General features: G+C 38.8%; 3 protein-coding genes across 3 annotated transcripts; all 3 read left to right on the top strand.

Annotated features, from left to right (window-relative positions):
- The first annotated feature begins 597 nt into the window (after positions 1 to 597).
- gtf3c5 (general transcription factor IIIC, polypeptide 5) lies at positions 598 to 6,395 on the top strand. The gene is made up of 11 exons (XM_032570287.1): positions 598 to 896; positions 1,871 to 2,069; positions 2,140 to 2,350; positions 2,721 to 2,901; positions 3,000 to 3,104; positions 3,818 to 3,932; positions 4,534 to 4,614; positions 4,877 to 4,965; positions 5,042 to 5,124; positions 5,191 to 5,333; positions 6,108 to 6,395. The coding sequence occupies exons 1-11, from the start codon at positions 681 to 683 to the stop codon at positions 6,314 to 6,316; spliced, it is 1,632 nt and encodes a 543-aa protein (XP_032426178.1). The 5' UTR covers positions 598 to 680; the 3' UTR covers positions 6,317 to 6,395.
- A 1,344-nt stretch (positions 6,396 to 7,739) lies between these two features.
- LOC116724514 (bile salt-activated lipase-like) lies at positions 7,740 to 14,334 on the top strand. Its single transcript, XM_032570265.1, has 11 exons — positions 7,740 to 7,845; positions 8,006 to 8,153; positions 9,514 to 9,633; positions 9,702 to 9,899; positions 9,976 to 10,106; positions 10,797 to 10,904; positions 10,997 to 11,111; positions 12,059 to 12,245; positions 13,508 to 13,711; positions 13,793 to 13,993; positions 14,075 to 14,334. Exons 1-11 carry the CDS (start codon positions 7,783 to 7,785, stop codon positions 14,256 to 14,258), a joined length of 1,659 nt encoding a protein of 552 aa, XP_032426156.1. The 5' UTR covers positions 7,740 to 7,782; the 3' UTR covers positions 14,259 to 14,334.
- Positions 14,335 to 16,860: 2,526 nt separating this feature from the next.
- Positions 16,861 to 23,200, top strand: LOC116724528 (bile salt-activated lipase-like). The gene is made up of 11 exons (XM_032570279.1): positions 16,861 to 16,964; positions 17,156 to 17,303; positions 18,778 to 18,897; positions 18,977 to 19,174; positions 19,248 to 19,378; positions 19,465 to 19,572; positions 19,670 to 19,784; positions 19,931 to 20,117; positions 20,296 to 20,499; positions 21,573 to 21,782; positions 22,935 to 23,200. The coding sequence occupies exons 1-11, from the start codon at positions 16,908 to 16,910 to the stop codon at positions 23,122 to 23,124; spliced, it is 1,668 nt and encodes a 555-aa protein (XP_032426170.1). The 5' UTR covers positions 16,861 to 16,907; the 3' UTR covers positions 23,125 to 23,200.
- The last annotated feature ends 234 nt before the right edge of the window (positions 23,201 to 23,434 follow it).

Genomic DNA, 23,434 nt, shown 5'->3' with positions numbered 1-23,434 from the left:
AGAATATCAATAACTAAAATACTGCTAGGAATTAAAATGTTTTAAAAAATCTCTAAAAAATACAATCCAACAGTTAATTCTCTAAAAAAAAAATCAATTCTGTAATTTCATATATTTCCAAATTCCACAGAAATTATTTCAGATCTAAATAATTTGCTTAAAATTCTTAAATAACTCATGACATGTAACGCATGAGTTCTTTTTATTCTAATTTTTCTGTGCAATGACAGGAAAATAGAAGTTTACAAAAGAAAATATAGTATAATAGAGAATACAATATAACATAATATTATTCCGACGTCAACTCTAAAAGCTTGTGAAAAAATTAAAACAATAAAAATTTGTGAGTCAACCAAAATTTAAATGACTAATTTCTTTTGCTTTTGATTTAGTGTTGTGATCCAAGTCAACAATTTCAAAATATATAAAAATATTGTTACTGCTAAATTCTGTAACAACATACTCGCCTTCAAAAGCTAGAAATCTGTCTAGCTAGCAATTTTTATTTATTTTATTTTCATACCGGTTAGTGAATCATAGAATTTGGCTCTGGAAATGGAAGCGGAACCTTTTACATCGAGAACTTGTTTCCGCCCGAGCTTATTTTGCACGTTCACCGTCCGCGTACGACGTGAAAGTGAACATTTCTTACTCGTTTTCGCTCGCTTTTAACGGGAGCAATGGCGGCTGCGGGTGCTGCGGATCAGGGGGATGTGACGCTAAACTTTACCCTGAAAGAGCTGAGCCTGTCCGGCCGGACCGGGGAGTCCACGCCGGGCGGCTCGTCCTCCGTGGAGCTGCGGAACAAGAAGCTGGTGTGCGTGGAGTATCCCGCCATGGTGACCAGCGTGGAGAGGATGCTGGAGACTCTGGGAGGAGAGCAGACGGTGACGAAAGTAAGCGGAACCAAACTGCTGCTGGTTCGGGATTTGTGCGAAATTCGGTTAAAACAGAAAATAACCCCTAGGGTAACAAAACATTACCGGCTGTGAACGTCAGGCTAAAATATTCTGTTCCCCTTTGGAGTTCGGATAAAACATTTTTCTTTTTTTAAAGAAAGGAAATATGTTATCTTACGTAACAGGGATCATATGTTTTGTCATGGAAAAACAGAAAAATAAAACAAAAAAAGCAGGTTGATCAAAGTTGGGTAATAACTAGTTACATTTACTTGAGTAACCTTTTTGAAAAAAGTACTTTTTAGGAGTATTTGTACTACACTGCTCTTTGAGTAATTTTATTATGAAGTATTTCTGCTCTTACCTGAGTAACATTTCTGGATTTTATACCCACTGAATGAAAAAAACAACAACCATGTTTTAAAAACAGACACACCTGGAGGAGTTTTTGTTGTTTTTAAGTTTCATAAGTTTTTTATTGATAGAAACTGATTTGGAAAAAATATATATTTTTCCTATGTCGTGACATAGTGCGGTATAAAATAATCTGTGAAAAACATTAAACTCCTCCGTCCTCTCCCAGTGGTGAATAAAATCAACCAATCAGAGCCTAGGGGCGGGACTTAGCGCTGTCAATCACTCTCAGTGTGGCATTGCTCATTGCACTCTGTTATGGCGTAGCTAGCAGAGCCTGTTGTGAATGCTAACCCTAGTTAGCATGGCCACCGATCACTGTAAGGTGTAATGGTGTTTCTCCACCAGTAGACCATTTAGTATCGAGTACATGAGGATGATTGACAACGCTAATACACTCCTTTAAAACCACGTCTCCATGTTTTTTCTTTTAACATTTTAGCATTCAGTGTTAGAATTATCTGCTTACGTCTTTAAAGATGGAAAGTTTATTTTGTTATTGTGATTCCCAAATATGATTATTGATTATTGAACTCGTATTTCTGGTTTTCCCACAGACGTTCAGTGACCCCAGCAGGCGACTGGAGATGCGTTTCCGACCCCGTGACCCCTTCTGCCACTCTATGTGTGGAAACCGGCTCCCGTCGAGCAACCTCCTCCTCAGGGTGCGACGGCGGGTCCGGAAAAAAGACCCCAAAGACGCTCAGATCCAGATGGACGTGATGGGAATCATAGGAACGACGTACAAGTTCCAGGGTAAAATCTGAACCTGCTTCACTTCATTTGTTAAATTAAGAGAAAATAAAAACGTGTATTTGCTCTGCAGGGATGGTAGACTTCCAGTGCCTCGCTGTGGATTCCCAGAACGGAAAAAACGTCTCTCTTTACGACAAAATCATCCTCCATAAAGCGGAGAATCAAGCGTTCTTCGCGCAGGACGTTCCTTACTTCCTGCCCCCGGCCATTTTCTCACGCCTCGACAGTCCGGTGGATTACTTCTACCGACCCGACGCCGTTCAGAAGCTGGTGTCGTCGCTGTAGGTCGACCTTAAGCCAGGGAGAATACGCTAGAGGATCAGTGCCACTGAAAAATACTAACATTTTTACTTGAGTCTCAGATTTTTGACTTTAACCTCAAAATTTACCTTTTTTTTCCTCAAAATTCTGACATTTTTCCTCTGAGATTTTTGACTGGATTTTCTCAGAATTCTGATTTTTAAACTTCAAATTTTATTTTCTGAGAATTTTTTTTTCTCAGAATTCCGACATTTTTCCTCAGAATTTATTTTTTTCTTCAGAATTCTGACTTGTCTGAGATGACCAGTCAGTGGCCCTGCTCCTCTTCCGTAGGGGTACGAGGATTTGTTTGATTTGTTCTGTAAATGTTTTCCTGTTTTGCGTTTGCAGCCCTCTGCCCGTCAGTAAGAACTTCATCGGTTTGAACCGCGCCCGGCGGCCTCACAACGCCATCTTCGTCAGCTTCACGGACCCCGCCGTTCCCAGCGAGTGCCTGGAGGCGGCGCGGGTCAACTGGGGTCGGGTGTGCCTGAAGGAGCACGACCTGGAGAGCGAGGAGAAGGTCAAGAAGGTATTTGCTCAGCTGGAAACACGGCCGATTCTGATTCTGTTATGCAATGTTGAACGGTTTGGTTTTATCTAATCTCTGGAAAACATTTTGCTGCTCAGATGTTTGAGAGTCGACCCATCTGGTCCCGCAACGCCCTCAAGGCCAACCTGGACCTCCACCCGGATAAACTCAAGCTGCTGCTGCCCGTCTACGCCTACTACATGGTGAGCAGCGCGTTCTGCAGGCAACGCAACCTGGAGACCGCAGCTCAATGTTGCAGCAAAATGTTGCCCAACCAGAAGCCAAAAAACTGCTGGGCCTCCAGTTGTTCTGTGTTTTTTCCTCTTTCTTCTTCTTGTTTTTTATTTTCTTCTTCTTCCTTTTGTCTTTTTCATTTTCTTGTCCATGTTTTTGTTTCATTCTTCATGTTTTTTCTTCTTCCACTTTCTGTTCTTTTATTTCTTCCTTCTGTTTTCCTCTTTTTCTGTCTTCTGTCAACTTCTTCCTCTTTTCTTTCTTTTGTCTTTTTTAATTTCATGAAATACTTTCTGCTGTTAAAAGTCTGAACAAAATACTTCAACCACTCACGCATATCAATAAACAACACAATAATTTAAAGGTAAATTTGTTTCCGTAATTAAATTTAGAAAGTAAAACTTCTAACATTAATTCTGAATCTCAGAAAGTTGTTACAACAAATAAAGATCAATTTAAAAATTACATTTTAATTCAGAAATGTGACATTTTGTCAAACTCCAGTAGTCTCATAGACACGCTCAGGGTAAACCACAAAAGGTCTTTGCTAACCAGACAGAATCAAATCAAATAAATGGAAAGTTTAGTGGAAGGAAAATATTGCACACATGGACAGGAATAACAGGCCTGGACAGGATTGTGTCAGTTGTTGTTTTCTAACCTCCAGGTGTTTCTTCTCCAGGTCACCGGACCCTGGAGGAGCCTGTGGGTCCGACTCGGCTACGACCCCAGAACGACCACAGGGTCCAAGAAATACCAGATGCTGGACTTTAGGATCCGGGTCAGCTCCAAATACGGTGAGGAGAACCAAAGAACTGCATCAAAACACCAGCCACCTTGTTCCTGATGAAGTTACAACGTCAGTAATAATCTGGTTCTGTTCAGGATTTATTGCAACTGTTCTTTTCCTAATCTGGAAGAAAATTTGGGCTTTAAGTTATGATTAATCAATTAATGCGTCAATTTTTCTGAGGATTTATCAGATTTTAAAAATGGCACACTCTACATATTTTTTAATTTACCACTTAATAGTTTTTTATACAATATTAGAAATATGTTAAAAGATGCAAATAAATAATTCAGTTCCTTTTTGAATTAAGGAAAACATTTTACTGTCTAAAAATCTGAAGCAGGTGAAGTTTGGCTATAGCATATTTACATTTAAGGAGTTGTTACCTTATATGCCATATATATATATGTGTGTGTGTGTGTGTGTGTGTGTGTGTGTGTGTGTGTGTGTGTGTGTGTGTGTGTATATAACAAACAAACTGTTTTCTCCAGTTTCCTACAGTTACCTGGACTGTCTTCATGTTTTTCGTCTCGTCTCATAGACGCTGAATGCTAGCCAACTGTTTGTGGTGTGTTGCATTCTCACCATGCTTTTCTTCTTTTTTTAAGGCTACACTCCACCCAACATACCGGTGAAAGCCAAGAGAAGCACCCTGAGCTACAGTCTGCCGACCACGCTAAACAAAACAGGTTTCAATATGAGCTGATTCATGCAAATTCATGCAAATTTGTTTAGGCGTTTTGATTGTAGAGCTGAAAATCTTATGGTACAAGCATTACATATCAGTCAATATCAATAATTATTAAGGGGTTACATAGAAATATCTGAAATATTTGGCATGAATATTCTCTCAGATGAATTATCTATTGATATTGATGGCGTCTATCGAACAGAATTATCTTCACAATAATATAATCTTGAAACTAAAGCTGCCACTAATCATTTCCTAAGCTCCTCCGGCTGCCAGCCTGATGGATATTCCCGCCCCAGAAGGCCCCGGTACCAGTCGCGACCCGCCTCCCGTCTCCTTCCAGCTGAAGGTCGGTGAACAAAAACATCAAGAAAATGAACAATTTTAAGCATTTTGTCCTGAAACGACCTCCTCTGCTCGTGCAGGACTCCGCTTACATCTTCAGAGACGGCTTGCTGCCTCCACACAGACAGATGTTCTACCAGCTTTGTGATTTGGACGTGGACAGGTACCGGGCGTCTTTAAGACTCTGTCCCGCTGTGGCCGGCGGTCGCTAACGGTTCTGCTTCCCCAGCATCAGAGAGGCGATAAGCCAGAACAACGGCGAGGAGCGGGAGTGTGACGAGCGCGACGGCTGGTGTGTCGTCGGCACCACGGATAAGCTGAGAGACATCATCTCCACTATGATTAAGAAGGTGGTCAGGGAGAAGAAACCAGGTACGAAAAACAACTTCGATGCATTTCCTCTTTTCATAATCGACCAATGAAGTATTACATATTTGATAATAGTGAGAAATCCCACCATCTTCATTTAATCTTAACTATTCAACGATTTATACGTGCCTGGATTTAAAGCACTAAGTCAAATTTACATTTTGAATATTTTTATACTTCTACAGCAAATGTGCTTTAAAAAAAACACCCAGGTGTTTATGGGTGTCTGGAAAATTAGCCGTTTTAAAAACCTTTCAATTGTTGAGTAAATTCCATGAGCGCTGAGCCGTTACCTAGCAACCCCAGCAGAGTTCCGCCCGTCACCTAGCAACCCAGGCTGAGCTCTAGAACATTTGGACAGCAGGTTTTACTGCTGTACGCGCTGCACAATGGCTGCCGGAACCCAGAAACAGCTTGCCGCACTCTTCCTGGTTGTGGAGGAGGCTCCACTTCTGCTTTTCAAAGGCGTATGGTTGTACAATTTCGCATCTGTTTGCGGCCATTTTAATGTGTGAATGTAAGCGTTGAGTTGGGGGGCGTGGCCAGCAGCAGCTTGTTTGGATTTAAAGTGAGAAGACGCCCTAAAACATTCAGAACTGAGCAGACAGAAATCTTACTATCTAAGAATGACTTTGTGTAAAACAATGTAGTGAACATGTTTTGTTTCACCCATAGATCTGTCCTAACCTGTTCATGGAAGCATAATAGGTCACCTTTAAAGATAATGATTTTTTTTGTTTTTAATCCTTCAGTTCATTTTCTCTCCTTTTCTTTCAGAAAAGCAAGACAGGTTACCAAAGAGACGACGGAGAGGACATGTAAAATACACGATGAAAGATCCGAAAGGAGAGGATGAGGAAGAGGACGATGAAGAGGAGGAGGAGGGTGACAACAAAGAAGACGAAGAGGAAAACGAGGATGATGAGTTTCAGCCTTCAGAAGGAAGTGAAAATGAGATGGAGACAGAAATCCTAGATTATATGTGACGAAATAATCTGGTGTCCATTTATGTAAAAAGTTAGGGTTTTTTGTAAAATGTAAATAAAGAAATCAATTTCTTCTAAAGCTTTGAGGTGCTGAGTCTTTACTTGTAAGATCCTCCACTCGTTGGAGATCAGGTTGCCGTTCGGTGGTCCAACAGGGAAATCTCTTTCCAGAGAGAGGAACCTGGAAAACTTCCAAAGGAGCCATCCTGATTGTGTGATTACAAACAATCAATCGAATAATAATTAATTGTCGATTAATGGTTCACTAGATTAAAATTAGTTCCAATCGATTGACTATTAACGTCTGTTGGACCTTATTTAGTGTTGTAATTTGGCCTCCAACCAGCAGAGGGCGCTGCTGGTCCATCCTTAAGCGGAGCCGTTGATACAGAAACAAAGATGGCGGAAATATCTCAGAACGGGAAAGAGAAATGGTCCAAACAAAGCCTGATGCGGGATGCAAAACGCGCCTCATGCGGTTCTGTGGTGAATATAAACACTCAACCAAAAACTACTGATGTGCTGCGAGACGAAACGCAGAAAAATTACAACAGAACGGTTGATATGACAACAGATCTTAACTGTATTTTTATTGCTAAACCATTCAGTGATTTATAAGCTAAAAAGAATTTTAACGTGTATTTTAGCTACAGGGACTTTAAAACTGGGTGATGTGCTCAATCTTCCAGGTTTTAGAGAGAACAGCAGCAGCAGCGTTCTGGATCAACAAGCTGCCTGGTTTTTAGGCAGACCTGTGAAAACACTGCTGTGATTAAATTAAATTAAATTAAATTACTTTGTTTTTCTGAATCAGTTTATAATAGGCAATAATCCAATCTCACACAGAAACACACAGTGCTTTTTCTTTTTCCGATTAAAAATGACACTGTTGTTGTCAATTCAACTAAAGATAAACATAATTTTTTCTGTTTATATCTTAGTTGTTAATTCCTAGAATGTCCTTCAGGTGATAGAAGACTGATTTTGTAATTTTTTTGTGTGTCTCTAAAGGTTCATGTTTGAATTATTTTTATTTATCCTTGAAGGTTTGTCTTCATGAGATCATTTAAAGGTGCAATATGCCTAAAACGTAGCCTTTCACATGTCTGTTTTTAGTTTATTTCATCACATAAATTTCCATGAGTTGGTCATTTGGCAAAAACATTTTGGCTCGCTTTGAGAAACTGATATGATACTCTGGGTCTTTTCCTGACGTGGAAGTTGAGGAAAGTAGCAAATTTATGGTCATGTTAAAGTCAAATTTCAATCAAGTTGAAAAACTGGCATTAAACTTTACATGATGACTGTTTTTTCTTTATGTGAAGTGTAATATTTATCTGAGGAAAACTCAGAAACATGCACACATGAGCTGGTTAATGATTATGTGTCATGTCTGCACATGTGTCAGATGCTATTTAAAAAGCGCGAGCCTGGCAATCATCCTGGTTTTCAGGGTTTTATTCCTGATGGCGGTTCTCGGGGTTTTGGTGGCGCTTTCCGTTCTGCTGGAGATCATCTCTGCCACCTCTGTAAGTCCTCCTCAAAAAGCAAATCTCACACGAACAGAATCTGAATAATCTAGAGATAAAGAGATTCTTATATTACTACTAATATTTTATGTTTTTCTATCAAAAAGGACTTATTTAAGCCTAAAATGACTCAGTCTTAGTTTGTTTGTGACCCTTGCAGCTCGGGGTTGTGTCCACCGAGGGAGGGTTGGTGCAGGGTCAAAACCTTCTCCTGGGTTTCAGTCGCTACATGGATGTTTTTAAAGGCATTCCCTTCGCTGACATGCCTGGGAGGTTTGAGAAGCCAAAGAGTCACCCAGGCTGGAGCGGTGAGTGACCAAACATACTGTCCATAACAACCAGGACAGATGTGCAAAAGACTCCAGATCTGTTTACTTCCAGAAAGCAACTTAAATGTATTTATTTAAATTAAATATGTAGTGGGAGAGGTGCAATTTATTTAAATTACACAGTTTTACACTTATTTTGACAAAAATATAATTACAATTATATTTTATTTTATATATTTTTACCTCCTAAGCATTAAACTAAACATGCAACATTTTATTTAGTTTTAATTTTTCATTTAATTTTAGTTATTTATTTTTTAATTCAATTGAAAACAATCTTGTCCATTCTCAGCAATAGAAGCAGGGTTTGGGTCACTTCATTTTTTGAAAATGGCTGCTGTATTTGGGTGAACCAAAATTTGGTTTTATCTTAAAATCACTGGATAGATGTGATACTTGCTACTACGAACTTAACAGTTAATCACCCGAGATTCACGGAAATTGAGGACTATTATATTTGAGAATTTCTCTAAAACACTTTTAACTGCTTATTTTAATAGTTTATGCACCGAAAATAGCGTAATATGCATTAATTTGGACAGTATTGACCGTCTGCAGTTCTATGGTACCATTAGCAGTACCGCGGCAGCACAAGCTAACGTTACCGCTCTTCCAATATTCATTGGTCCTCCTTATATCCGCTCTCGGGGATTCAGCCAATCAGCGCCAAGAAAAATGAATGGCACTACTGGATTGGCTGGTTTTCAAACGGCAGCCAATAGCGTGTCAAGTAGCATTTTGGCTAGGTTTAGCTTCCCAAGCTGCATCTTCGATCTTTTTTTATGTTCAACAAAAATATCATTGACGAGGTGTGTTGCAGAAAATAAAAAATAAGAGTACTCAAGCAGAAGTATAACTTAGCCGTTCGAAGAATTGGTCAAGTGAGAGTAAAAAAGTATCCGGTTAAAAAGGCAGCTCTACTGAGCATCAGAACATCTGATTTAATGTTTTAAAAATAGTCATCAGACAGACAAATATGTAAAATTATATCAAAATTCTCGAATTGTACAGACTAAAATTAAGAAATAAACAAAACAAAATAATACTATAATTACAAAATAAAAGATTAACGAGTGGGAACTTTATAAAAATATTTCTCAAGTAAAAGTAAAATGTACAGTGTAGTAAAACTACTCCTAAAAGTAATTTTTTTCCAAAAAGTTACTCAAGTAAATATAACTGATAAATTGTAACAAGCTACTATCCACTCTTTGAATTTCATGAGGTTATCACATTTAGATGCATGAATGCATTGAGTTGCAGCCATTTGATTGAATTATTTTCTACTAGTTAATTAATCCATTAAAATGCCACCTTGTGTTGTTATGTGCCTAATCAGGTACACTTAAGGCCACCCAGTTCAGGGACAAATGCCTTCAACTGAACCCTTTCATGACCATCGTCTCTGGCAACGAGGACTGTCTTTACCTGAACATCTGGGTTCCTCACATTGGCTCAGGTAAATATCTACATTTACCTTCAGAGGCGATCAAATTTAGACCAAAACTAAGTCTGTTTTTTTTCCAGTGGCCTCCAATATGCCCGTCATGGTCTGGATCTACGGTGGAGCTTTCATGTTTGGTGAGTCATTTGGAGCAAACTTCATGGGAACCCATCTCTACAATGGACAGGAATTGGCAGAGAGAGGAAACGTTATTGTTGTGACGTTGGGATACCGTGTGGGAACCCTTGGCTTCCTGAGTGCTGGAGACTCCACTCTTCCTGGTAGGAACCCTTTAAAAAGATCCAGTTGGTACCTTCAATGCTTCGTGCAATCTTCACTTTGTCGGATCTCGTTTAGGAAATTATGGGCTGTGGGACCAGCAGGCCGCCATTGCATGGGTGCACAGAAACATCCAGGCATTTGGAGGAGACCCCAGCAACATCACCGTCTTTGGAGAATCCGCCGGAGGAGCCAGTGTTAGCTTCCAGGTCAGAGGTTTAACTTGGACCATTCAGCAGATTTTTAAGAACATAAGCAGATGTTATATTGAATGAATAAAAGCAATCGGTGGGCACACCACCATTGTTAATATGCTAATGTGCTAATATTGGAGCTAAATTTTTGTTTAGTGCTTGTTTAGTGCACTTAGCTTCCCCTAAGTTAATATTTCCAGATAAATTCTAAAGCGCTAATTAACTTGGTTGTTTTATAAACTTTCAGTTGAATAAAGTTCGATGTGTGTTTAGAAGTTAATGACTGTTAGGAATTCTTCAAGTAGTTCATGTTTATATTCATGCTCTTATTTTGAAGGTTTCCTCTCATGTTGTCTCTTGTTTTTTTAACAAATGTTATTGAGCAAATGGTATGTATATAGAAAAATACAACACTGACAAACACACTTAAAAACTCATATATGTGCAATCCTACTGTGGTTAGCTAGGCTAAATCAGCAACAGAGCTAGCAAAACTCAACATGCTTGAATTTAGCACTTTAGCGTTAGCTTCTGCTGAATACCATCTGAGTGTAACACTTTCGCGTTAGTGAAGCTAATGCTAATGATTAGTACTTTAACATTAGCACAACTAACCTTTTAGTTAGTGATGTCCATGACTATTAGAAACCTTTCTCAATTACTTGGAAAGGATGTTAATAAATGTGTTTCCTGTTTCTCTGACAGACACTCACCCCTCACAACAAGGGATTGATTAGGAGAGCCATCACCCAAAGCGGCGTCGCCCTTTGCCCTTGGTCTGTCAACAGAAACCCTCGCAAGTATGCTGAAGAGGTACATGGCTCCTATTACCCGTGTTGTAGGGATCATTAACATGCATACTGTAAAACATCAGCAATGTGACATTTTTAGAGCTTTTTCTCCAGGTTGCTCTGAAAGTCAACTGCCCCACTGACAGCGGAATGGCCGACTGTCTGAAGATGACGGATCCAGAGGTTCTCACTAAAGCGGGAACTGTCTCTTTGACCAGCTCTCCTGACGGTAACTCCACACTCCTTCTCATCTGCTAATGCACGAATAGTGGGACTTTAGCATTCTAGCTAACTTTGAAAACACTTAGCTTCGCCTAAATTAATTTTCTAAATAAATTCAAAAGTGCTAATTTACTTGGCTGATTTGTAAACTTTCATTTGAATAAAGTTCAACATGTTTGTTGAAGTGTTGTTTATCGACCGTTAGGTGTTCCTCCGATAGGTAGATGTTTATAGTCACAACACTCAACAACTCTAAAACCGGACCCACGAGTGAATGGTTTGTTCAAAAGAATCATTTTCTTAACACAAATACATCTATGTTGTAACACAATTCATTGACTTGAGGTTGGTGTCAGAATGGTTAAATTTAGCGCTTTAGCATTAGCAATGGCTAATTTACACTAATATGTCAGTGTGGAGCTCTACCGTTAGCTGAGCTAATGTTTATGAGCAGTGCTTTAGGTTTAGCCCAACTAACTGTTTAGTCAGTGGTTACCACTACTGAATGTTTTATTTTATTGATATCACTATGCATATTTTAAAAATTAAACTAAGGAAATGCCATGAAAATTAGCTGTATGCTAATTTGACCCCATTGAGGGCAATGTACTGTGTTGTAACACATTTCACTGACTGATGGTTGATGTCAAAATGGTTAAATTTAGCCCTTTAGCATTAGCAGTAGCTTTAGCAATGGCTAGTTTCCACTTATACGATGTCAGTGTAGCATTCTAACGTTTTTCAACAAATTTGACCCATTTGTTGAAAAATCCTTTGTTAGATAAATAACTTTGATTAATGATTTTAAGCATCTTTTTTCAATATGAAAAACTTTCTTAGTGAAGTATAACAAGAAAACTTGAGGTGAAAATCAGAGTGTATTATATCTGAAGCAAATATGTAGTGCTTTACTGTTAAATCAGATTAATCTGAGTCAGTATCTCTGTCGGTCAGACCCTTTTGTCGACAACCTGGCTCTTACTCCTGTGATTGACGGCGACTTCCTGCCCGATGACCCGTCCAATCTGTTCCACAACACCGCCGACATCGACTACATGGCCGGAGCCAACGACATGGACGGACATATCTTTACCTTTTATGATGTCCCGTCGATCAACTCTCCTCTGACGTTCACCTCTGTGTGAGTTCAAGTTGTATTTACTAGATTTGTGACACAATAAGTTTGTTGAAAGCAGGTAAAAGTTTCAAATCACCTGTAATTTTAATAGCCTGAAAGTAATTTGATCACTTCTGTCAGCTTTCTGGATTTTGAAAAAACCTTTCTGGATTTTTTCATCCGTTGGAAGGTAGCTAGCATAAGGTAGCTAGTAGCTAGCATCCGTTGCTAGCTGCTAGCAACGGATGATGGAAGAGTAACAGGCAGAAAATGGGTAAATGAGCAACCAAAATCCAAGGAAGCTTTTCAGGGGTTTTTCTTGGACTTTGGTTGCTCATTTACCCATTTTCTGCCTGTTACTCTTCCATCATCCGTTGCTAGTGGCTCAGATTGTTTGAAATAAAACAGGCAATTTTACTGTTACTCTATTCTAAGAGTAACAGAATAGAGTTACTCACATTTCTGTTGAAATGTGTGGAATATTTAACGTATCCGGCTAAAGAAGGAAAATCCATGTCTTCTGGAAATAACTGAAATAGTCAGGACCTAGACCAAAGTTGAGCATCCAAAATCCAAAGAAAAACCTTTAACGGGGACTTATTATACAAATTTCACATTTTGCAAGTTTTTATACGTCCATTTGCTCCTAAAACAAAACACAAAAAACATCCAGCTGTTTTTTGGCAATAAGTTCACGTTTTTGGGAAATGTTATTTGATTGCTAAGTCACAATCAATTGCTACTGCGCCGTTACCTAGCAACCCCAGGAGCCCAGCCCATCACCTAGATACCCAAGCAGAGTAGCAGCACCTTTTGGTCAGCTGGCTTTACCGCTGTATGCCCTGTACAATGGCTACTGGAAAAGACAAGTGGTTTGTTGTTGACCTTACCGAAACCACTTGCTGCGTTTTGGTTGGCTCCACTTCTGCTTTTCAAAGATTTTCGGTTGTATAGTTGTGCATCTGTTTGGAGCATTGAGTAGACGTTGAGTTGGGGGGCGTGGCCAGCACCATCTTATTTGGTTTTAAAGTGACAAGACGCCCTAAAGCAGATAAAATCTCATTATCTAAAATTAATTTTGTGCAAAAAATGTAACAAACATGTTTTGTATCACTCGCATATCTATCCTAAGCTGTTTAAGGAAGCATGAAAGGTAACTTTTCAAAAGGCTGGGGACACTACTGATCACTTTAAAACATTACAAAGAAGTTGAACTCAAAACTTTTGCACAGGATTTGATGCCTTTTACCAGATCTAAATGTCCAACATTCTTGTCCTGACTGAAGCGATGAGATCAAGAGGCTCATGGGTGCTTTCACCAAGGAGAAAGGGACCCTTGGCTTTGAGAATGGCTTCTCTACCTACACCTTGGACTGGGGATCCAATCCCAGCCAGGAGACCATCAAGAAAACTGCCGTGGCCATTGAAACAGACTACATATTCCTGATTCCCACTCAGGCTGCCCTTTATCTCCACGCCTCCAATGCAGGGTAAGAAAACACATTTCTTTTACAAATATAACATATTTGGTTATAATGAAAGCATTTTATCTTTTCATTTCTCCATTTAAGAACTGGTCGCACCTACTCGTACCTCTTCTCTGAGCCCAACCGTTTGGGAATCTACAACAAGCCCTGGCTGGGCGCTGATCACGCCGATGACCTGCAGTACGTCTTTGGATTGCCTTACTCCACACCGCTGATGTACTGGCCAAAACATCGGACCTTGTCTGGACACATGATCGCCTACTGGACCAACTTTGCCAAGACGGGGTATGAATACAACACAAAATATGTCTTCAGACTTGGAAATAGATCAAGGCTGGTGAAATTTTCTACTTCTCTGGTTCACAGAGATCCTAACGTAGGAAATCTGAGAACACCTGCAACATGGCCGACATTTACGTCCACTGGACACCAGTTCTTGGAGATCAATTCCAAGATGGACGCCGGCTACGTGGGGCAGAAGCTGAGGTTGCGCTATGTGAATTTCTGGACCAGCATTTTTCCCAACCTTCCCTCCATCTACTCAGAATAAAACCTGTGTTTGCAATGAAGCCAATGTCTAGTGGTGCTGGTTCATAAACAATAAACACACGTGTGACGAATACAAACACTGCTTTCTTGGTTTTTATTTCATACAAAAAAATATTACACTGAATAAAAATTTAGAAAGTAAATGGATATATTTAGATTTTTATTGCTGCCTCGTTACCATTACTCCATATCTCCAACTAATTGTCAAGATGCAGTAGTGCTGTAGTTATTTTAACTACAAAGAAAAATAAGAAAAACAAATTTTCAAGAATGTAAAACTTCCTTATTTTTGCATTTCATTTGGCCTTTAGAATGCCATTGGTGCTTAAAAACTTTAAATTAATCTAAATAACTTGAGCAATTCCTGAGACATGGAACTAGGAAGTAAAATAATAACATCCATCAATTTCTTAAATACTGAAAATGAATTTGGATTTGTCTATATGCCGATGACATCATGCTCTACTTTCAACTCAGTAGCATCTATTTTTAACTCCGCTTCAAAGCTGTGGATAAGTCTTCTCTGATAACTACAGATATGACCAGATGTGTCATTTTCTTATCAAAAAAACTGTACAGTGTGTGCTGATGCACAAACTCTACATCACAGGCGTCAAACTCAAGGCCCATGGGCCAAATCCGGCCCGCCACAGCTTTTTATGTGGCCCTCTAGAATCTAGAGCAGTGGTGGCCAAAGTCGGCCCTCGAGGGCCGACATCCTGCACATTTTAGTTCTCTCCCTGGTGGAACCAACAACCTTTTCAGCAGGTCAATGTTCTTCTTAGGCCTCTAATGAGCCGTCATTGGATCCAGGTGCTTTAAACCAGGGAGAGAACTAAAACATGCAGGATGCCGGCCCTCCAGGACCGACTTTGGGCTCCCCTGTTCTAGACTAAATGCTAAGTATGCGTAAATGTCATGTTATCAATCAAATCAATGCAGTTTTAATCTGTTTACTGCCAAATTATATCAATCAGTCCCTCCACTTTCTAGAAATTTTCAAGGAAAATCAACAAATTGCGCTAACAATTGGGCGTTTATTGCAGATTTTTCTCAAAAATTGTCAAAAACTTTCTTACTTGTACCAAACAGCTGCCTCAGCCTTAACTGATGTCAGATTATCCATGATATACACAGCAAGTAATAAAAAGTCGGCTTTACAGTCATTTTTCCAAACATTTTGATTTTTATGGCCAAAAAAAAAAGAATCACGAAATCCTGGATTTTGTGATTCCTTCAGGATTTTCCGTCCTGGATTGACTGAAAATATGTTCAATAATCTTCTCAGTCCCTCAACATCAAGAATTGATTGATATTTTAACAGTTTGTGAACAGGTTTTATCTATACATTCTGGCACAACTGGCCCTTTAAGAGCGTTCATGATCCTGATTTGGCAGAAAATGAAAAAGAGTTTGACACCCGTTCTCCACATGATCCGGCCATACCAGCTAGCTAGCACGATAGCATATAGCTACCTGACTGGCTATTCAGCTAAACTGCATAAAAGTTGGAGTTATACTTCTTTTGTAGACATGAAAAGAACCACCAGGTGAAATGGAGGAAACAGTGACAAAAGAACTGTAAATAAAAAATAAAACAATTATCAGTGCCTATTGAGGAATAATATACAGGAAGTTATAAAATAGAAGCTAAAATTAACAGATTTATTGATAGTTTTTCACTTCAGATTTATTGATAGTTTTTCACTTATAGGTATTGGTAGACTAACTGAAAATAATTTTACGAACCTTTCACATTTTGCCGTTTTGTTGTTTTCTTATAAATAGATTTAAATAACTTTAGAATCTGGTAAAGACGGCAGAATTTTAAAGATTGTTTATGTTTTGTTTCTCAAGTCTATATTTAGTCAGACTGATGAAGAAGTGTATCATAAACTTAGCCTCACACACTGCGTAGCGTTTCGGGACTTTACGCTATGTAAGACAGCTGTGTAAACCAAGTCTGGCTTCCTGATAAAGTTATTTTTAGTTATCCACGTTGTTGTACCCATGTGTTGGCATGGCAACCTGTTCAGGGCGCCTCTCGCCCAACGACCTTGGAGGGGAAAAAACAACGGATGGATGCTGCCAAAACACAACAAGGATCCATAAAAGGTTCCTCTGAAAGGATGATCATGTGCACTTTGACCTCGGTGAAGCAGTTACAAATCATATAAATGTATTTTTTGGAATGTCAAATAAAAGCTATAAAGTTAAGACAAAGATGGAGGTTTTCTGTTTTTATTTAACCTGGAGAATCTGGTAGAACATCAAAATCACATGTCAATTTTCACATACGTTCATTACATAAGCTGGTTTCCATCGATTTTTGGCTAAATTTGGCAAATCGATAATAATATCCTGTAACTTTTTCAAACATCGGTGACTTTATTTTATTATTCATGTTCCAAAACTGCACAAAAAAGAAGAAATTAAACTTTCACAACAGCATTTTCCTCGTGTTTTAAAAGCAATACTTGAATAACTTAAGACTAACACCTGAGCTGGTTACTGATTGTGTAACTGTGGGAAAAGCCGCACACTGGGTGGGTGTGTGCCAGATGCTGTGGAGGGTGTGTGGTGGGCAGGTCTCCTTTATAAATGCATGGCTGACGACCATCCTGTTGCTCACAGTTGAATCCTGACCATAATGCTTGGGGTTTTGGTTGCTGCTGCCGTTTTTCTGGAGGCCGTCTCCGCCATCTCCGTGAGTTTCTCTCCAACAGCAAAATCCTCACATCAAGGAATTTCATCGTCTTCCACAGCAAAAATAAAGTCTAATTTAACAGCTTTTAAACGGTTAAACGTGTTCTAAACCCAACTAGAAATGAATTATTATTATTATATTAAAAACCAAAAACATCTACTTACTGAGCGTTTCCGTGTTTATCTTTGCAGCTCGGGATTGTCTCTACCGAGGGAGGAACGGTGCAGGGAGAAAATATTCGCCTTGGGAATCTGCGGCACATGGATGTCTTCAAAGGCATTCCCTTCGCTGCCCCTCCTGGAAGGTTTGAGAAGCCAACGCGTCACTCTGGCTGGGACGGTGGGTTAACCAGTCACAGTTACCAGTTAAGGTTACCAAACATGTCGCTTACAAAAAGCCTTTATAGTAAAGATTTCAGCTATATGGGACCATTCTGGGACTTTGTGTCCTGATTGGCCAACTTATTGGTCACAAACAGGAAGCTGAAGACTTCCACACATTTTATATTAATTATAATCCAATAGACTTTAAAGGAAAATGTGTTGCTTTCTTCTTTGTCTCCTGGCTCTGTGACATCTGGTGAAGATTTTTCTCATTATCAGCAAATTTTTCAAATTATTAACTATTTGACTGCCTGCGTTGACTAAAATTTTAAATACATTTTGTTTTATTTTAACGGTTTGCTTTTCATTTCTGGGTGTTTTTACTGTAAACGAAGAAAAAACTAAATTGCAATATTTGGCATTGAATAATATTCCAATAAAAACAAACCTAAAACCGAGATTTAAACCTTTAGATGCAGAGATGGGAAGTAACTAAAACTTAATTGCATTTACTTGAGTAACTTTTTTGGGGGGAAAAATAACTTTTACAATTTTTTTTTATCACGCTGTATTTTTTTACTTTTACTTGAGTAATTTTATTACGTGGTATTTCTACTCTTTCTTGAGTAAAATTTCTAGATTTTTCCCCACTAAACAAAAAACAAAATTCACTAGATCCAGACACACACCTGCAGTTTTTGTTGAAGTTTCTTAAGTTTTTTATTGAAAGAAACTGATTTGGAATAAATCTTCTTTTGCCTGATTTGTTATTTTTTATATAACAAATCATTTTTTATATAACAAATAATTTACTTATGTAAATTATTGTCATTTTGGTCTTTAAAATACCAAAATTTCCACAAAACTATATTGTGGTCCATCTGCTTAGGTCATTTTTAAATAATAAACGACTGATCAGTTACTCAGTAGTTGAGCCATTTGACCAAATATTTTTTTTCTTTCACTTGAGTAATTATTTTGGATGGCTACGTTTTACTTTTACATGAGTAAAAACAAGTTGAAGTATCTCTACTCTTACTTGAGTACAGCTTTTGGGTAATTATGCTTGATTTAACCAACAAAATTATAAAACACATACTTTACTCCTTCAACACTTTACAGTATAATAAACATCAGCTTTAAATACCACTGCGCTATCAACGAGAGCTAGCTTTATGCTAATTAGCTGCTCATGTACAAAACAACTCATTGAAACCACTAGCATTTTTATTAGCTTAAAGCTAATTTGCCAAAACCCACATGTAGAGCGAAAAACGTATCTTTCAAAAGCTAACAACACTCAGCATCAACTCTCCACTTTGGGCAATACTCAAAAACGTAAGAAAGAAGTAGTTTTAAGGTTAATTTAGATTGATTGCGTTGACTTAAAACCACTTCCGGTGGTGAAATAAACTGTAGAGCCCCCTAGTGGAATCGGAGGAGTGGATCCAACAGTCGTGTTATAATGTTTGTGTGTTAATTCTGATCAGGCACTCTGAAGGCCACTAGCTACAAGCCAAGATGCTTTCAGCTGACGATTCTCATGGACGACGTCTATGGCAGCGAGGACTGTCTCTACCTGAACATCTGGGTTCCTCACATCAACTCAGGTAAACTCTTAGACTTAGACTGAAGTGTGACTGAAATTTGACCAAGACTAAGTGTAATAATGTTCCCTTAAATTTTCAGTGGCCTCCAATCTGCCTGTCATGGTCTGGATTTTCGGTGGAGCCTTCTTGGTTGGAAGCTCGACGGGTGCTAACTTCCTGGATAACTATCTGTACAGCGGACAGGAACTCGCAGACAGAGGAAATGTCATTGTAGTGACATTGGGATACCGTGTGGGATCCCTTGGCTTCCTGAGTGCTGGAGACTCTACTATGCCAGGTAGGCATCTTTTGAAAACATCCAGAGGTTCAATTGACTTTTTTCTTGCAAACTCACTTTGGATCATGTTTAGGAAATTATGGATTGTGGGACCAGCAGGCCGCCATTGCATGGGTGCACAGAAACATTCGCTCATTTGGAGGAGACCCCAGCAACCTCACCGTCTTTGGAGAGTCCGCCGGAGGAGCCAGTGTTGGTTTACAGGTCAGAAGCTGCCCACAGTAAAATATCTAAATCAATCTGTAGGGATGTTTAAAAAGAATCTGCTTTCTGATTTTTTTTTCTCTCAGATTCTCACTCCCCACAACCAGGGAATAATCAGGAGAGCCATCTCCCAAAGTGGGGCCGCCCTTTGCCCTTGGGCTATCAACAGAAATCCTCGCAAGTTAGCTGAAGAGGTACATGACTCCTCCTGTGTTTTTCATTTTATGGATGATCTGAAATACATATTTTCAAACAAAAGCGACAGGTTGTTTTTGGAACCTAACCGTTCAGGTTGCTCTGCAAGTCAACTGTCCCACCGATAGTCGCATGGCCACATGTTTGAGAATGACCGACCCCAAGGCTCTGACATTGGCAGGAAAGATCCATCTCTCTGGCTCACCTGACGGTAAGTCAAAGGCTGAATATGGACCTACTTTTCAACAGCTTTACATCTTCAAGACTCTCTCCACAGCGGAACATTGCTGTGTAAATATACAATTGTTCTTGATCACTTTAGCCTAACATGTTTAGCCCTGTTTCTCCGTTGACCAGACCCTCTGGTGTACAACATGGCTCTGTCTCCTGTGATTGATGGCGACTTCCTGCCGGATGATCCATCCAATCTGTTCCACAACGCCGCCGACATCGACTACATAGCCGGAGCCAACGACATGGACGGACACATCTTCACAGGCATTGATGTCCCATCAGTCAACTCTGCATTGTTGGACACCCCTATGTGAGTTCAAGGGAACATTGGGAAACATTTAGTGAATAGGGAGCAGGTCCGGAAAGGTAGAAACAGTTTAAACAACCCAGAGCTTCTTTGGCATTTGCTCCCAATAATCCAGTTCAATTTCTAAAATGGTCAAATGTATCATAAATATAAGTGCTTTACATCCTTCTGCTGACTGCAGTGATGATGTTAAGAGGCTCTTGGCTTCCTTCACCAAGGAAAAGGGAGCGCTTGGTTCGGAAAACGCCTTCTCCACGTACACCCTGGACTGGGGAAGCAAACCCAGCAGGGAGACTGTCAAGAAAACTGTTGTGGCCATCGAAACGGACTACCTTTTCCTGATTCCCACTCAGGCTGCTCTTTATCTTCATGCCTCCAAAGCAAGGTAAGAAGATTATTTGTATTTACAAATATCACTCTCGAATGTTTCGGTCATTTCTGTAAAGGCTGGCCTCAACGTTTCAGCTGGCATTGATCAAAACATTGTGCTAATTGTAATGTTAAAAAGTGAAACATTTTACAAGTATTTGTTTTTGTTTAACCTGTCATAAAAGTAAAAAAATTTGGCTTATTTTTCAAAGTTACATTTCAACCACGTTAATTTATAAAATGTCACAATTTTAAATTAATATTTAACTAGCAAGCTAAATACTTACTTTACAAACTACATATCCAGTTCCAAACTAAATATTGAGCTAAGCTAAGAAGCTAAATATTTAGCTAACATTTAGCTGGTAAGTTAAATATTAAGCCTCAAACCAAACAGTTAGCTCCAAACTAAATATTTAATTAGCAAGATAAATGTTTATTTACAAACTAAATATTCAGTTTGCAATATTTCTATGTAGCAAACTAAATATTTAGCCTCAGGATAAACATTTAGCTCCAAGCTGAAGATTTAGTTAGCAAGCTAAATATTTGGCTTCATACTAAGTATGTAATTAGAAAGCTCAATATGTATTTCACAAACTACATAATTTAGCTACAAACTAAATATTTATTTTGTAATTTAAATGTTTAGCAGTAAACTAAACCAAAATTTAGCTAGAAAGCTAAATATTTAGCCTCACTTTATATTAATATTTATTTGACCAGCGAAATATTTAGTTTACAGATTACATATCTAGCTCCACACTAAATATTTAGTTAGTAAGATAAATATTTATCTTGAAAATAAATATTTAGTTAGGAAGCTTGCTAGCAGGACCTGACAGTTTGTGTAACTGCACAGTTTTCAGGTTTTGATGATAAAAATGGCAAAACAATTTATTGTTTTTCTTTCTACCCCACATTAATGCTCCTCCCTTACATTAAAGGTTATTTAATGAATACTTTTCCTCAGAAAGTATTCATTTCTGGTGTAAATGAATACTTTTGTGAGGCTTTGTATGAATATTCACCAGCTTTAGGTGATATTTATTGTTTTAATCCTTTAAATCTTCTTGTTTTCCACTGAAGAACTGGTCGCACCTACTCGTACGTCTTCTCTGAGCCCAACCGTTTGGGAGGCCTTCTCGCCCCCTTCCCAGGCTGGCTGGGCGCCGACCACGCTGACGACCTGCAGTACGTCTTTGGAAAGCCCTTCTCCACCCCGCTGGGCTACTGGCCGCGCCATCGGGACGTCTCCGGGTACATGATCGCCTACTGGACCAACTTCGCCAAAACGGGGTACGAATGCAACCCAAAATCCAATTACAAGTGTGGAAATAGATCTGCATCAGTTCTTCTCAAACTTTGTCAGGATGAGAACCACTTTGTCCACATGTGTCAAACACAAGGCCCACGGGCCAAAACTGGCCCGCCATAAAGTTCTATGTGGCCCAGAGGGACACATAAATAGAGTCTTAAAAATAACCTTTGTATGCTTAAACAATATTTTAATCAATTAAATGAAAGCAGTTTTCAATGGAAGAGGATTAGGTACACTGAAAAAAATTATTTTAACTTTTTTCTCAAAATTTATTAGGACTTTAATCTTCTAAGATCAAAAGTCGGAATTCTGAGAAAAATACCAGAATTCTTAGAAAAAAAGTACAAGTTATGAGGAAAAAAGTCAGAATTGTGAAAGAAAGTCACAATTTTTTCAGAATTCTGAAAAATTCTGAAAAAATAAAGAGCTCTGACTTTTTTCTGAATTCTGATATTCTGAAAAATATCAGAATTCTTAGAAAAGAGTAAAGATTATTATAAAAAAGTCTAAATTTTGAGAATTTAGAGTACTGACATTTTTCTAAACATTTTAACGTTTGATCTCAAAAAAAAAGGGAAAAAGAAAATATACTTGTTGCTTTTCCAAAAACAAAAATCCTCTTCTGCACCATTAAATATAAAATCACCACAAATCTCATCAGTTATAACCATTTATCTATTGTATTTAAATACCGGTAATTAAATTTAATTTAACCATTTTGAATTAAATAAAAGTAAAAATAGCTGTTGAGTTACCAGCAGAGCATTATGCAAGCAAGGTCGTAAAAATCAAAGAACGACACTCGTTCACGACACATCAAAACTCTCAGCCCGTATGACTTGCCTTCCTCCGATCACATAAATAATCCTCACGTTGTTTTCTTTCCACTGGAATCTTCACTTTTTCTTTTGAGTGACTCGGTTTTAAGCCATTTATTCATTGTTATTTTTAAACACAACCCTTCGGTAAACTAGCCGTAAACTAGCTCCCCAAACTAGCATACAGCTGACGTCACGGCAAATAAACGGTCCGTTACGTGCAGTACCGTTATGGCCACTAGGGGCGCCCGCGGGCTGCAGTTTGAGAAAGACTGACCCACATTAATGACGTTTTGTGTCTCTGGTCCGCAGAGACCCTAACCAAGGAGGCCTGAGCGTCCCGGTTTCGTGGCCAGAATTCACGTCCAGTGGACACCAGTTTGTGGAGATCAATAGCGGCACGGACGGCACGTCTGTGGGAGAGAAGCTGAGGATGCGCTTTGTGAACTTCTGGACCAGCGTCCTGCCCAACCTTCCCACCATGTACGCGGACTCAGAGTAAAGAGCTGCGGCTGGAGATGAAGCCCTCGATCACAAGCCTTGGTTTATAAAAATAAATGGATGAAAGAAATAAAAAACACTTGTCTACTTTTTTCCTTTACTTACTTGTGTTTAAACTGGTTACTTTAAACTGTGTACACTTTGTTTTTCTATTTTTAAATCATGTTAAGACTTTCTAAAGTGGTACTTAATATTGTGACTTACAAAAAAAACCCACAGCATCAGAAAAAAAATTAATATTTAAATAATTTTGATTCACATTTTTATTATTTTCATGTTTCAGATTTATATATAAAATGAATGATAAATTA

The sequence above is a fragment of the Xiphophorus hellerii genome, chromosome 8, assembly GCF_003331165.1.
Source record: "Xiphophorus hellerii strain 12219 chromosome 8, Xiphophorus_hellerii-4.1, whole genome shotgun sequence".
Taxonomy (NCBI): domain Eukaryota; kingdom Metazoa; phylum Chordata; class Actinopteri; order Cyprinodontiformes; family Poeciliidae; genus Xiphophorus; species Xiphophorus hellerii.
Note: the sequence above shows the minus strand (reverse complement) of the source record. Positions and strands in the feature narration are given on the sequence as shown.